We start from the raw sequence: 16,196 nt of genomic DNA, 5'->3' as shown, positions 1-16,196 counted from the left end.
TCCACTTTTTTAAGAATCCTCAGGGAATACAGGCGTCTCGAAACTTTTTTCGATATGTAATCAATATGCTCGTTTTACTTTAAATCATTACTGATAATAATACCGAGTAATTTAAAAGTTGTTACACATTCAACTCTGTTGTTACCTAGGACAATTGGTCTTGTAGTAAAATTATCACTTTACAAAGTGATGATTTCTTTGGGTTTCAACGCACTTTTATTTGTTTATCCGCTAATAAATTAAATTACTACCTTTCTTCAAGCCTCAGCTCTTCGTTCTCCGGAGGCCTGGCGATTCGCATTTCATTTTCTTCCTCTTCAACGAGAGTTGTAGTTCCACAAGTTATAATGTCGATAAAAGCGACGCGAAACTTCCTTAATCGGACAGCGTAAATAATTGGATTAATAAAAGAGTTTAACAAGTTTATCGAAGTTATTGAAAGGAAAAGCATATATTTCTGTTCTAAAGGAACTAGGCTTGGAAACCTAGTTATCATTATTTTAATAACGATCATTGGTAAAGAGCACAGAAGTATCGCCGCAACAATCAGAGATGTAACTTTAAAGGCCCTTTTATCTTTTAATAATTGTTTCCTCGTTTCTTGTGTAACTTGCTGATCTGCAATTTGTCGCCGATGTCTTCGAGTTTCAAGGTAAACTGAAAAATGACAGTAAGCTATGCAGGCAACAGATAGTAACATTATTGTATTATCGATCATAACAAACGCAGTAGTATTTTCAACAAGGGGAAAACAAACGTTAAGAATGAGGGGCAACAGCCAAGCCAGGGCAGAGGCAATGAGCAGATTACTTTCTTTGACAAGAGAGATGTGCGCAAATGGATGCTTGATGGCTAAATACCTTTCCCCACTTATCAGCAACAGATGAAGAATCGACACGCCGACGAGCATGTTTATCAGAAAGCGCAACGCCATAAATGGGCATAAATCACTGTAATAGTTGACTAAGATTGATATCAGCCAAGCGATGAACACAGGCTGAGCAAAACTTGCAGCCATAAAATCAGTGGTAGCAAGCAGAGCGATCGCGATATTGGACTTGTGGGCCCTCAGTCGTCGTTTACATTTTACGGCGATTATCACCAACGCATTCAGGACAGCAGTGAAAGGAAAGGAGAAGACGTTGATGATTATATTCAAAATAAGGCAAACTTGAGCAAAAGGAGAAGCTTTTTCTAGTCTTCCTCCTAAGATAACATACATCCGACATTCGTGGTGCATCAATTCACTTGCGTTCATGCCGGACGGCTTCTCAGATTTACCTGAATTCAGTTGGTGGGTTGAGAACTGTTCACCAAACTAATATTCTCTCTGTTGACCTTTTACTCTTTGTTTTAAGATGGTCGTGTCACATGCACTTATCGTTGTCTGAGTGTTTGCCATGATTTTGTTTTTTACGCATAAATTTTTAGTGTTTGAACTATGTGTTAAGGGCTTTTTAGAAAACAGTTTCTTTTAGTGAATTTCCGTATGCCATCATCATTAACAAAAAATCTACCTTAACTACAAAAACTTGATGTGTGGTTTAGAATGGTTTTCTATCCGAGTTCCGTCGGCAAGGAATAGCCGCGAAAATATTTTTTTCACCTTTTAGCTTTTTTTTTGGAAAAAAGGGAAAAGGAAAAGGAGAAAAGAAACCCAAACAGCTGTTTAAATCCCCTTATAAAACATCAATAATTTAAAAGCGCTGTTAAGTTTGAGTTTCAATCACTTAAATTACCTATATTCACTTCTAAGCAACGTTTACGAAAAGTAATTATGTTTAAAATGACTGGCAATTTAGTCAATTAAGCTAAATGTTAATTCAGCGTGTTTCAAAAAATTTCAAAATCTACGTTGCATTTTGTCAACAATTTCCTGACTACGATATTTCCAGTGAAAGAAACTCAAACTTAAGGGAACCGATTTATCGAATAGGTGATACTGTGACGTGCATTCATACGTCACAAGAAGTTACATGTAGGAATTCCTTCCGTTTGCCCTACTGCAGGACAAATGTGAGGAAATTTTCACTTCCTTTTTCTCTTAATGCTTGTGTGTAATTTTTCGCTTCTTTCGTTTTTTTTATTTTTCTTTCGGTGTCACTTTTTTTTTTTGCATTTGGACGTCTAGTCTTATCTATATTTTTATCCTATTTAAAGATTATTTTCAATGTTACAAAGAAATTGAATGTGTTTAGTTAAATTGTTTTGCCGATGCCAGTATATGTTATTTCATAATTTTGGTAAAATAATAATAAAATCAAATAAAATAAATGTTAAAAAAATATATTCTCCAAGTGATGTACACTGTTTTGGGGGAAGACTCGAATATCCTTTTTCTATAACTGATTTTTTTCTCGTCCTGCTCTTTAAGGTCTCCTTTAAGACAAGAAAGTAAAAAAAATTAGATCAAAAGAAAAATATTACTCGAGTCATGAGCAAATCACTCTACATCGCCTACTCCAGTTCCATCATTAATTTGGCAAGTAATATCTTAGCCGATAAACTGTTGTAAAATGCAACGAACAAAGCCTTTCTTGAAACTACTTGAAAACACTAAGCTAGCTTTTAGCTTAATTGACTTTACTGCCAGTCATTCAAATCACAATCACTATTCGCAAACGTTACGCATATCAAGTGGATATAAATGATTTGATTTAAGTTCAAAAATAACAAAAAACCAAGCGCTGAACCAAGCCGAGAATTTTGAATTAATAATATTTTCTATGCCTATGTTGATTTCTTTATGAAGCGTGCTGCGTGGGCTTCGCTTCCTCCGTCCTCTCGTCTGGCCCTTGAGTCTTCTGTTGATCTGCGTGACAACGAGTTGAACGAGTTACAAAGCCAGTCGTTTTCTGCTTCTCCCGCGGTTTCCGTGAGGCCGGAGCCAATTCCATCCTCCCTCCTCCCGCTTGTGAGTTACCTCTTACTGCTGCCAAGAATCCTTTTCCAGCTGTTAATGCTGAGTTTTCCGATCTACTCCCAGGGTAATCCACTTCCTGCTGTATGAAAACCTCAGCATTCAAATAATTTGCTTTTAAATGAAGTTTTACTAAACATTGAAAGAGGGAACATTTGTGGTGCTGTATATCTGGATCAGCTTACAAGGGCGTTCGAGACAATCGATCATGAGATCTTGATGTCCAAATTGTCATCAGTTGGAGTCTCCCGCCGGTCATTAGAGTGTTTTTTTTCTCCGTAGTTGACTAATCAGAAACAGCCGAAACCCCTTGCGAGAATGAATTATCCGAAGCTCTTCCCGTTACCTTCGGGGTTCCACAAGGAAACATCTTGGGACCGTTATTCTTCCTTATGTATATCGACGAGCTACCTGCTGCTATTGAATACTCCGAGGTATCATTGTATGCTGACGATACTTTTCTTTAATGCTTCGCAAAAGAACCTCAACAGCTGGAGAGCAAGTTGAATGCAGATCTCTACAACTTAAAAATGCGGCTATAAGCGAACAAAATTGCATTGAACCTTTCAAAGACCAAATCCACGTAAATCAGAAGCAATAGAAAACTTAGTTAATATTTCCTCATTGCCCCTATCTATTTTTTTTTGTGAATAGATAAAGTAAATAGGTTAAATTATTTAGAGGTTATGCTGGCCCCAGACTTCACAAGGTCAGATCATCAAGGGTATGTAATTTCTTAAGTTAATCAACGGCTCGGTCGTTTACCCGTAGGATCAAGCATTTGTTACCCTTTACCGCTCGCCAACTTTTCTATAGCAGTCTTGTTTTAGCAGTTCATGATCATGCTGATTTGGTGTGGGGTGACAAAAACAATGTAACTCTTATGAATGACCTGCAGGTTTTGCAGAACAAGTTCGCGAAAATTAACCTAAACAGGCTACTTTATAGGTCTTTATTCGTTAGCTACTGATCCCCTAGTAACTTTAAACTGGCTCAACCTCATAACAACGGTCGATTTTATAATGGTTGTTTATACGTTTACAAGTGTTTTAATGGCCTTACGGATCACACTATGGAGCTGCCAGCAAACAGGGACGTTCATAATTACGCGGGGGGACTCCCATATAAAAGTGACGGAGATGCTCGTCGTCCCACTTTGGGGTGTCCTGAATTGTAGATTTTGGTCTCACTTAGGGTGTTTGGAGTGGACAGTCACTATATTTGCCCATTCAGGTATCGCTTATAGTACTGTGCATAACGAAATTCACAAAAAATGCCCCGACAGTAACCAAACAGAAATCTCCCTTCGGAGTCTGTTTAAGCTTGAGCCAACACTCACAATGGTCTCCCTTAGTGGTTCAATTTCAATTTTCCGACAAGCATCCCCTCACTTTTATATCGGAATCCCCCGCCCGGATATAATTATAGCACAAGATATAGTGACATGCTTAGACTAACCCATGCTACCAAAAATTGGGGTAAGCAGCGAGTGTGTTATCACTCTCTGAAATAATCTAGACAAAAACATCAGAAATGCACCTGACATTGTAAACTTTAAGCGTAGCTTGGCTGTTGTCATTCGTAGTTAACGTTTATATTTTTTCATTACTGAAAATATGACTGCGTTTGTTCTTGTCGATAATTCTGTCTTTTTATTACAAGTTGCCTGCATAGCTTACTTCCATTTTAAATTTAAAACAAAGTGCAGATCACCAAGTTCACACAAGAGACAAGGAAAAAGTTTTTATAGGATCAAAGGGCCTTTAAGGTTACATCTCTGTCTATAGCCATGATACTGCTGTGCTCTTTACCAACGACTCTTGTTAGACTAGTGACAACTATGTTTCCAAGTCTACTATCATTGGAACAGAAACATGTGCTTTTCTTTCCAGTCATGGCGATGAGTTTGTTTAACTCTTTTATTAATCTAATGTCCGATTAAGGGAGTTCCGCGTAGCTTTTATCAACAACAACTTGCATGTGGAACCACAAATCTCGTTGAAGCTGAAGAAAACGAAATGCGAGACATCAGGCCTCCCAGCGCTGGGCTAAGAGTTCAAGAAGGGAACTAACACAAATGATTTATAATTATTATTCGTTCAAAATATTTCCCGACCCAATTCTGATTGCCTAAAGACAGACTCATAATTCACCATAACAAGCTACTGATGACCAAATTTGGAAGAATTTTGCGATTAATCAACCGATGACGTCAAAAGTGCAGCTTCCTTGCAGGTTCATGCAACGTTAACCGAGAAGACTAGGGGACGAGGTTGAGTTGTTTTGGTTGTCAAAACAAAAATGGCGGACATTTCACTCGTTTCAAGAGTAAGAACTAGGCGAAATAATAGCTCAAAACATGGCAAAAATAGCAAGAAGACAACTCGAAGGGCGACACCTGCTATTTGGAGAATATTTCCGTAGCTGAGCAACCAACCCTAAACGTGCACCATCGAAGATGAACTTAAAATCGATGGAGGTAAGCATGTTTTAGTTATGTTTTTAAACTAGGAGGTATTTGGAATGAATAATAAAACAGTTATTGAATTCGGCTTTCGTATCATATGAAGAATTATTTACATCTCGGAGGGAATAAACAGCTAGGCTGCCGCTCCTGGAAACGAGGTTGATCGATACTTGGCTTTACACCAGAAGCTTAGTTAGTTTCAAGTAAGCACTTGATTTAAGTGCACTACTCAAGCTCATTAATAATTCGTAAAGAAAATACAGAGGAAATTAATGTTTAATGAGTGTTTAGAAATCAGATGAAAAACTGCTCATTTTTGCATCCTTAATTTCTCCTCGTAAAATCGTTTTCTAATAACGGAGGTTTTATAAAAACAGTTGAGAATAAAAATAAGCGATAGCAATGAATGACGTTTCGATGACTCCATGTCATCATTTTTAAATTCGTGTAGTTCTTGATTCTGTGGATTATATAGGGAGTTGCGTGCGAAAGTTTAGTTGCATGTGGTTAAAAGAGAAAAATACAATATGAAGTGTAAAAGGAGCTAATTATCAGCTTAATAGTTTTAGTGTGCTAGAGTCAGATTTCCAGGGTGTTCATTTTAGGTTTCTTTTCTTTGATAAAGAGCATTTCGTAAATTTAGCAATCCAGCTTTCCACGGCATTTCTTCAGGATGGTAAATTGGTCAAGTAGATGGCGATAGATTTATGATAATAGTAATAAAAAAATAAATATACCCGTTTATTTGCCACATTGCAGAATTAACTGAATTAAAGGGCTATAAAGTAACAATCAGCAAATAATTAACACTACTACTACACAAACAATAAAAATATATTATAACATATATAACTATTTACAAATTCACATATTTACTAGCGAATGAAATAAAGGAACCTGAACGCTGGGTCCGGCAACGACTCCTATCAGCGCAAACAATATTTCTATTGTTGTCGCTGGTCCGCAAGTTGTAACTATGACCACCAGTTGCTGTTCTCGGCTTAAGAAAGTTAATTGGGTGGTCATTTTGAGTCACCTTCTGAATATATTTACAGCAGAGCTGAGTTCGTCTTTCTTTCAAGTTGCCAAGGTTGGTAGTATTAATTGAATTAACTCCAGCTTATTTGAAAGAAATTCAGGAATATCTTTCCAGACTTGCACGTCATATTCCAGTATAGGTATTATTGTTGTCAAGTAAACTTTGAGAATTCTCTCTCTACTAATATCCACTTTTTTAAGAATCCTCAGGGAATACAGGCGTTTCGAAGCTTTTTTCGATGTGTAATCAATATGCTCGTTCCATTGTAAATCATTAATTACTGATAATAATACCGAGTAATTTTTAAGTTGTTACACATTCAACTGCGTTGTTCTAGCTAGGACAATTGGTCTTGTAGTAAAATTAACACTTTACAAAGTGATGATTTCTTTGGGTTTCAGCGCACTTTTATTTGTTTATCCGACAATAGATTAAATTACTACCTTTCTTCAAGCCTCAGCTCTTCGTTCTCCGGAGGCCTAGCGATTCGCATTTCATTTTCTTTCTCTTCAACGAGAGTTGTAGTTCCACAAGTTATAATGTCGATAAAAGCGACGCGAAACTTCCTTAATCGGACAGCGTAAATAATTGGATTAATAAAAGAGTTTAACAAGTTCATCGAAGTGATTGAAAGGAAAAACATATATCTCTCTTCTAAAGGTATTAGACTTGGAAACCTAGTTATCACTATTTTAATAACGATCATTGGTAAAGAGCACAGAAGTATCGCCGCAACAATTAGAGATGTAGCTTTAAAGGCCCTTTTATCTTTTAATAATTGTTTCCTTGTTTCTTGTGTAACTTGCTGATCTGCAATTTGTCGCCGATGTCTTCGAGTTTCAAGGTAAACTGAAAAATGACAGTAAGCTATGCAGGCAATAGATAGAAACGTTATTGTATTATCGATCATAACAAACACTGTCGTATTTTCAACAGAGGAAAAATAAACGTTAAGAATGAGGGGCAACAGCCAAGCCAGGGCAGAGGCAATGAGCAGATTACTTTCTTTGACAAGAGAGATGTGCGCAAATGGATGCTTGATGGCTAAATACCTTTCTCCACTTATCAGCAACAGATGAAGAATCGACACGCCAACGAGCATGTTTATCAGAAAGCGTAACGCCATAAATGGGCATAAATTACTGTAATAGTTGACTAAGATTGATATCAGCCAAGCGATGAACACGGGCTGAGCAAAACTTCCAGCAACAAAATCAGTGGTAGCAAGCAGAGCGATCGCGATATTGGACTTGTGGGCCCTCAGCCGTCGTTTCGTTTTCACGGCGATCATCACCAACGCATTCAGGACAGCAGTGAAAGGAAAGCTGAAGATATTGATGATTATATTCAAAATAAGGCAAACTTGAGCAAAAGGAGAAGGTTTTTCTAGTCTTCCTCCCAAGATAACATACATCCGACATTCGTGGTGCATCAATTCACTTGCGTTCATGACGGCTACTCAGATTTATCATTTGGTGGGTTGAGAACTGTTCACCAAATTAATATTCTCTCTGTTAACCTTCTACTCTTTGTTTTAAGATGGTCGTGTCACATGCACTTATCGTTGTCTGGGTGTTTTCCATGATTTTGTTTTTTACGCATAAATTTTTAGTGTTTGAACTATGTGTTAAGGGCTTTTAAGAAAACAGTTTCTTTGAGTGAAGTTCCGTATGCCATCATCATTGAGAAAAAATCTACCTTAACTACAAAAACTTGATGTGTGGTTTAGAATGGTTTTCTATCCGAGTTCCGTCGGCAAGGAATAGCCACGAAAATATTTTTTCACTTTTTAGCTTTTTTTCGGGAAAAAAGGAAAAAGAAAAGGAGAAAAGAAACCAAAACAGTTGTTTAAATGGCCTTAGAAAACATCAATAATTTAAAAGCGCTGTTAAGTTTGAGTTTCACTTAAATTACCTATATTCACTTATAAGCAACGTTTACGAAAAGTAATTGTGTTTAAAATGACTGGCAATTTAGTCAATTAAGCTAAATGTTAATTCAGCGTGTTCAAAAAAATTTCCAAATCTACGTTGCATTTTGCCAACAATTCCCTGACTACGATATTTCCAGTGAAAGAAACGTACTACATTCATACGTCACAAGAACTACATATAGGAATTCCTTCCTTTTGCCCTACTGCAGGACAAATGTGAGGAAATTTTCACTTCCTTTTCCTCTTAATGATTGTGTGAACTTTTTCGCTTCTTTCGTTTTTTTTTTCTTTCCCATTTTGCATGTTTTTCTCACTTTTTCTTTTTTGCATTTGCGCGTCTAGCCTCATCCATTTTTATCCTATTTAATTTTTTTTTTTATGTTACAAAGAAATTGAACGTGTTTAGTTAAATTGTTTTGCCGATGCTAGTATGTTATTTCATAATTTTGGTGAAATAATAATAAAATCAAATAAAATTATCGTTAAAAAAAGTATATTCTCCTAGTGATGTACAGTGTTTTTGGGGAAGACTCGAATATCCTTCTTCTGTAACTGATTTTTTTCTTTCTTGTCCTGCTCTCTAAGGTCTCCTTTAAGACAAGAAAATAAAAAAAAAAATTGATCAAAAGAAAAATGTTACTCGAGTCATGAGCAAATCACTCTACATCGCCTACTCGTTCCATCATTAATTTGTCAAGTAATATCTTAGCCGATAAACTGTTGTAAAATGCAACGAACAAAGCCTATCTTGAAACTACTTGAAAACGCTAAGCTAGCTTTTAGCTTAATTGACTTTACTGCCAGAAATTCAAATCACAATCACTGTTCGCAAACGTTACGCAAGTGGATATAAATGATTTGATTAAAGTTTAAAAATAACAAAAAGCCAAGCGCTTAACCAAGCCGAGGATTTTATATTACTAATGTTTTCTACGCCTATGTTGATTTTTTTTATGACGCGTGGTGCGTGTGCTTCGCTTCCTCCGTCCTCTCGTCTGGCCCTTGAGTCTTCTGTTGATCTGCGTGACAACGAGTTGAACGAGTTGCAAAGTCAGTTGTTTTCTGCTTCTCCCGCGGTTCCCGTGAGGCCGGAGCCAATTCCGTCCTCCCTCCTCCCGCTGGTGAGTTACCTTTTCCTGCTGCCAAGTATCCTGTTCCTGCTGTTAATGCTGAGTTTTCCGATCCCCTCCCAGGATAATCTACTTCCAGCTTTACGAAAACCTCAGGATTCAAATAATTTGCTTTTCAAACAAGCAGTTTGGTTTTCGTTCCAAACGTTCAACAGCCACTGCAGTGTCTGGCTTTGCCGATGAAGTCTTATTGAACATTGAAAGAGGGAACATTTGTGGTGCCGTATATCTGGATCTTACAAAGGCGTTCGATACAGTCGATCATGAGATCTTGATGCCCAAACTGTCATCAGTTGGAGTCTCCCCCGGTCTTTGGAGTGGTTCTCCGTGTATCTGAGTAATCGGAAATAGCAAACCTCTTGCGAGAATGAATTATCCGAAGCTCTTCCCGTTACCTTCGGGGTTCCACAAGGAAACATCTTGGGACCGTTATTGTTCATGATGTATATCAACGAGCTAACTGCTGCTATTGAACACTCCGAGGTATCATTGTATGCTGACGATACTGTTCTTTAATGCTTCGCAAAAGAACCTCACCTGCTGGAACAACGTAAAAGCGAGCAAAATTACATTGAACCTTTCAAAGACCAACTCCCTGTTAATCGGAAGCAATAGAAAACTTTAATTAATATTTCCTGATTGTCTCTATCTATTTTCGATTGTGAGTTAAATAGCGTAAATAGGTTAAAATATTTAAGGTTATGTTGGCCTGTAATATGTATTTCTTAAGTTAATCAACGGCTCGGTCTTTTACGTAGGATCAAGATTTGTTACTTTTTACCGCTCGCCAACTTTTCTATAGCAGTCTTGTTTTATCAGTTCATGATTATGCTGATTTGGTGTGGGGTGACTCTTATGAATAACCTGCAGGTTTTGCAGAACAAGTTCGCTGAAATTAACCTAAACAGGCTACTTTATAGGTCTTTATTCGTTAGCTACTGATCCCCTAGTAACTTTAAAGTGGCTCAACCTCCGATCAACGGTTGATTTTATCATAGTTGTATATATGTTTACAAGCGTATTAATGGCTTTGTGGATCACACTATGGAGCTACCAGCAAACAGGGACGTTCATAATTACCCGGGGGGACTCCCATATAAAACTGACGGAGATGCTCGTCCTCTCGCTTTGGGGTGTAAATTGCAGATTTTGGTCTCACTTAAGGTGTTTGGGATGGAAAGTCACTATATATATATTTGCCCCATTCAAGTATCGCTTAGTACTGTGCATAAAGAAATTCAAAAAAGATGCCCTGACAGTGACAAAACAGAGATCTCCCTTCGGGATCTGTTTAAGCTTGAGCCACACCCATATTGGTCTCCCTTAGTGGTTTAATTTCAATTGTCCGACGAGTATCCTCCTCACCTTTCTACAAAATGTGAAACATCAGGCCTCCCAGCGCTGGACTAAGAGTTGAAGAAGGGAACTAACACAAATGATTTATAATTATTATTCATTCAAAATATTTCCTCGATTCTGATTGGCTAAAAGCACACGCATAATTCGCCATAACCAACTACTGATGTCCAAAATTGGGAGAATCATAACCAGAAATCGGCGACATTTTGCGCCCGTGAAGTATTTGGCACGCGGTTTCAAATTATCAAGATGGCGGCATAAAGAAAGCAGTACGTAGAAAAAACAAGGATTGAAATGACACACTGTCAAAGGATCTGAATCAATTTAATTTCTTTTTTGAGGTAGTCAATACAAGGGAGAATGAAAAAGGGGAAACTAGAGTCCGGGTTCCTGTTCGAATGACGATTTTAGAGAGAAGAAACAACTTCGTTTCATGCGTGACTTGGCAGAGTAAAAATAATTTTCAAAAATCAGGGCCCACAGTACACTTAGCCAGCGATATTCTGTATAATAATAATCATATATAAAGTACTTACCTGTAAAGATGGCGAGCAAAACAAACTAGAGACAGAAACCCTACTTTTCACAAGGAATAATAAGCGCAGTGGTGCGTTTTGTACCGCTTTTATCGCAGAAATGGATGTATTTTTACCTCTTTTATCGCAAATTTTGCGGCCATTTGGGGAATGGATCAAGGCTGATTTTTATCAGGTTTTAAAGCTTGAACATCGACCGATGATTAGAGAGGTCGGCACCAAGGATTCACATCAACGAAATGTTCTAAACTGTGGAGAGAAGGTAGGCACCTTACACTTTACATTTAGAGGTCGGCAAATGTCGTGTGTGCTACTTCAGATCTGAAATTTCCACTTCTTCAATTTTCTCCATACATTTCTCTATAACGATCAGCGGCAATTCTTAGAGAGCGGAAGGTCTGGGTCGAGTCTGGGCGTCCGCCATTTTGTCTAAAATTTCTGGTAATGATTTTGCGATTAATCAACCGATGACGTCAAAAGTGCAGCTTCCTTGCAGGTAAATGCACCTTTAACCGAGAAGACCTGGGGACGAGGTTGAGTTGTTTTGGTTGTGAACACAAAAATGGCGGACATTTCACTCGTTTCAAGAGTAAGAACTAGGCGAAATAATAGCTCAAAACATGGCAAGAACAGCAAGAAGACAACTCGAAGGGCGACATCTGCTATTTGGAGAATATTTGCGTAGCTTAACAACCCTAAACGTGCACTATCGAAGATGAACTTAACATCGATGGAGGCAAGCATGTTTTAGCTATGATTTTAAATTAAGAATTATTTTGAATGAATAATAAAACAGTTATTGAATTGGGCTTTCGTATCATATGAACAATTATGGAGATCTCGGAGGGTGTTATTCGCCTCGGCCAACACCTTCCTCGATCTCCATAATTCTTCATAAGATACTCAGTCTCCTTCATTAATTGTCAAATTAGTACAATACCGTAAACTGCCGCTTATAAGACATGGGATTGCATTAACTGGTTTTAATTAAGCTTCAAAACCTCATAATAAATCGAATTAATTTTAATTCATTTGGAGGGGGGCTTATACGGCTTAGAAACGGATGTATATTTTTGTTGTTGTTAAGTGCAGAAAAAGGATAACTTAACATTGTGTATGCCTTTAACGCATTTATTTCTTGCTAATACGTTTTTTAACTCCTTTTTTTTGTCCTAACATGTTAAGTCTCTCGAAGGATTACCCTGCATTGCAGGCATTTTCGTTGGGTACGCGAGTGTTTTGTCTGGAGTGCACAATCCCCGTGTCGACACCACCATATTCAACTGCAAAAAAAGCGGACAAGTTGGGGCGAATCAAAGGGATAGGGAGAGGGGGCGGGGAGAGAGAAGAAAATAACTTTTTCTCCCCTCCCCGTCCCCTGTCTTCTTCTTTTACTCTAAGGCCTACCCCTGGGGCTGCTATTTCTACTCTCTCTTGTCTCACGAACAAAAACAAGCCGCTATTCTTGGGAAAACACGCACAAAAGCCTAAATCAGCATCAATGCACTTCCTAAGAGGCTGTCCACACTTGATGCTCGGGAACCAGTGCCTGGGTATCAGCACAAAATGGTGCTGCGTTCACACGATGAATACCCGATATGTGACTGTGTACATACGTAGTTACTCCATTTCGCCCTGTCAGACGCCATTTTGAAACATGCACTTAGCAGCGAGAACATAGCAGTTGATGACTGACCGGAACTTACAAAAATTGTGTGCACACAGGAACCCGGTGCCCCCTTTTTATTGCCCGAGTACAAGGTCGAGACCTTGTATTCGGACACCGGCACCGTGCCCGCATTCTAGGGTGGGCACTTGAAAAAAGGGTGTGTTCACATTAGGGCCCAGCGAGTACCGTACTCGGGCACCAAGGGTGAACGCTGCCTAACCTTCTCGCAGCGTGGCCCGGTAGAATTCAAGGCATACCCACAGACCTTTTCCCTTAGTTTAAAGAGGAGCCTGCTTAATTATTCAGCCAGTTCTAGTAAAGTTAAGCTCTGTGCACCCTCGTTAGCAGTTTTCTTTTTTCAGTTCCATCACTGCGCCCCATATGTCTCAAATTCCAGTTTTCCATGCAGTTTTAGCCCTCCACAGCTACAAGACAAATAGCTTGCCGTACAGCCACATGCCAGCAACTCGAACTTCATTCATAACAATGTGGCCTGATATTTAGGGACCTTAACGTTTTACGGCCGGAAAAATTCCCAACCGCTTCCCTCGTTAAGATGGGATATTTTTCAAGGTTTCTGGCGCTAAATTTGAGCACTAGCAAGATCATTAGCTTTTTTTTCCACTCGAGATCTCAACTCTTTTAGATTCCATATTACAGTTCAGCTACAACCCATTGTTCGATTACATGCCAGGAAAAGAACATATTTTTTGGGAAATATCATTACTGCGCTTTTGACAAACATGCGAACTCTAAAGTTCATAAGCCGCCTTCACAATTGCGTTTTTCGCTGCCGTCAATCATAATTACGATAACAAGCAACGAACCTTGAAACACAGAAACACACAAAACGGATCGAGATCCACCAATCATAAATCACAAACCATGACCTTTTGAACCCGTTAAAGTAAAGTTTTGTTTCCTAAGAGGTCCGTTAACATGATTGACGGAAGCAAAAAACGCAATCGTCAGTTGGCTTTTAACTTCAAAAGTCGCATGTTTGTGAAAAGCGCAGTAATCTAGGCCAACAAACGTGATTGGCTCTCTTCCCTTGCGTTCGGGAATTTATTAGAATTTAGCTAAATTGCAAGTGAAACTTGATCATGGGTGACAATTAACGCTCTCAAAAGAGTGGTTTTTTTTACATGGTTATCTTATCGAGAACTCTACGTACTGAGAAGTTTAGAGTATAAATTTTGGCTTAAGTTTAAAATTTTCTGAATCTTTTTACAAAATAATCTTCTTGCAGTTAAATATTGTGTTTTTTCGTGATTTTTTTTTTTCTATGACGTCTTTTAACGTCCTGACATCTTCATTCACCTTGACGCCATCTCGGCACTGAGAAACACGGAACGTTGCCATAGCAATTCTGTAATTTCAAATGTGAAATTATAAATTGACACCGAAATTTCGGGCTAAAGTCAAGGAGTAATTTGTCACCCTTGACACTGATGTACATGCAGATTGGCAGTAATATGAAATCAAAATTCTTCATCTTCACTTGGCTCATCATAATGTTTAAACTGAGTAGTTAAAATATCACAAAACTGACTTGCAAAAAGAACATCAAGATGAAAGTGACGCGGTAACTAAATCGAAACGTGCTTTCAAAGGTAAATTTAATTAAGTAAATGGAGGTTAATTAATTAAAGGTAATTGACTTTGTAAATATTTCCGCACTTAATAGCAGTCACTGCAAAGCGAAATATATAGATGTATATAATGTGATACTTTGATTGGGTTATAGTTGATTTAGATTTTTTAGTCGTTACAAACTGTTAAATGCATTTCTCTGTCTCATACTGTATCAATTTACATTAATTATTTGTCTAATTGCCAACGCTGAGAAGCCTAATGCGTCGCATTTGGTATTCCTCATGCATGCTCTCCAACGAGAGTTCAGCAGCTCTACACCGGCGTCACGCCGATTAAACTAAGGCAACGCGAAACTCCCTCAGTCATGCCAGCAGGTACCTTAAAAAATTCAACAAACAAAATTCAACAACATACAAATTCATGCTGTCACATACGTTGCTGACCCTTCGAGTTAGTCAATATATAAGGGATTTTCACCCTTTTTTCATTTGCACGCCACACAACATTTAGCTATATTTCCGGCACTTTTTGAAATAAGGAAGCTAATGTAAAACACTAAAACAAAGCTAACCGCCATAAACGCCGACTATTTTTGTCGGAAATTACCCTTGCTACTCAATTCTGCCGCTAAAAAACAGAGGGAAAAAGCGTTATAAACGTTTCACATTAATTTGTATTTTTTCAATTATTGCCTTCTTTAGGGCTACTTTTCTTTTTTCCGCTCTTTTGCTTACTTATCCGTTTGTTTGATTGTTTGAAATAGCTCTCACTTTTCGGAAAATCAGATGGAAACCCAATCAAAGATCAAGGTAATTGGATTTAAGGCTAATAGCTCAATGAAGACGGCACACCGAACGTCGGAAAACGCAAATGCTTTGAATTCTTAAAAGCCCTTAACACGCAACTTTTGACATTAATTACATGAGAACCCCAGCCATCTTAAAGCAAAAGGAGAAAGAAAGCAAGAAAGTTCAAAAAGAGAACTTTTAGTCAATTTAGTGAACATTTCTCAGACGTTACGAACGGAATCCAGAACCCAAACTGAAGAGCTAGCCGTCATGAATTCTACTAAACTGGTGCAACACGAATGTCTGATCTATGTTATCTTGGGGGAAAGACTAGAACAGCCTTCTCTCTTTGTTCGAGTTTGCCTTATTTTGAACATTATCATCAATATTTTCACCTTTCCTTTCACTGCTGTCTTGAACGCGTTGGTGATGATCGCCGTGAAAACTAAACGACGGCTGAGGGCCCACAAGTCCAACATCGCGATCGCTCTGCTCGCTACAACTGATTTTGTAGCCGGAAGTTTTGCTCAGCCCACGTTCATCGCTTGGTTAATATTAATCTTAGTCAACTACAACAGTGATTTATGCCCATTTCTAGCGTTTCGCTTCCTGATAAACATGCTTTTCGGCGTGTCGATTCTTCATCTGTTGATGATAAGTGGAGAGCGGTTTTTAGCCATCAAGCATCCATTTGCGCACATTTCTCTTGTCAAAGAAAGTTATCTGGTCATTGCCTTTGCCTTGGCTTGGCTGTTGCCC

At 38.3% G+C, this 16,196-nt stretch overlaps 3 protein-coding genes across 3 annotated transcripts in view; 1 reads left to right on the top strand and 2 right to left on the bottom strand.

Moving 5' to 3' along the window:
• Positions 1–247: 247 nt before the first annotated feature.
• LOC140932008 (uncharacterized) lies at positions 248–1,258 on the bottom strand. The gene has a single exon (XM_073381676.1). The coding sequence runs from the start codon at positions 1,256–1,258 to the stop codon at positions 248–250; it is 1,011 nt and encodes a 336-aa protein (XP_073237777.1).
• A 5,607-nt stretch (positions 1,259–6,865) lies between these two features.
• Positions 6,866–7,876, bottom strand: LOC140932007 (adenosine receptor A2b-like). The gene has a single exon (XM_073381675.1). It carries the CDS (start codon positions 7,874–7,876, stop codon positions 6,866–6,868), a length of 1,011 nt encoding a protein of 336 aa, XP_073237776.1.
• Positions 7,877–15,707: 7,831 nt separating this feature from the next.
• LOC140932006 (uncharacterized) overlaps positions 15,708–16,196 on the top strand; it is a 1,011-nt gene continuing 522 nt past the window's right edge. Inside the window, exon 1 of the mRNA XM_073381674.1 lies at positions 15,708–16,196. This exon is cut by the window's right edge and continues 522 nt beyond it. Coding sequence (XP_073237775.1) covers positions 15,708–16,196 — 489 coding nt within the window.

This window comes from Porites lutea, chromosome 3 (assembly GCF_958299795.1).
Source record: "Porites lutea chromosome 3, jaPorLute2.1, whole genome shotgun sequence".
NCBI classification, from domain to species: Eukaryota; Metazoa; Cnidaria; class Anthozoa; order Scleractinia; family Poritidae; genus Porites; species Porites lutea.
The sequence above is the reverse complement of the archived record's forward strand: the minus strand, read 5'-3'. Positions and strand labels throughout refer to the sequence as shown.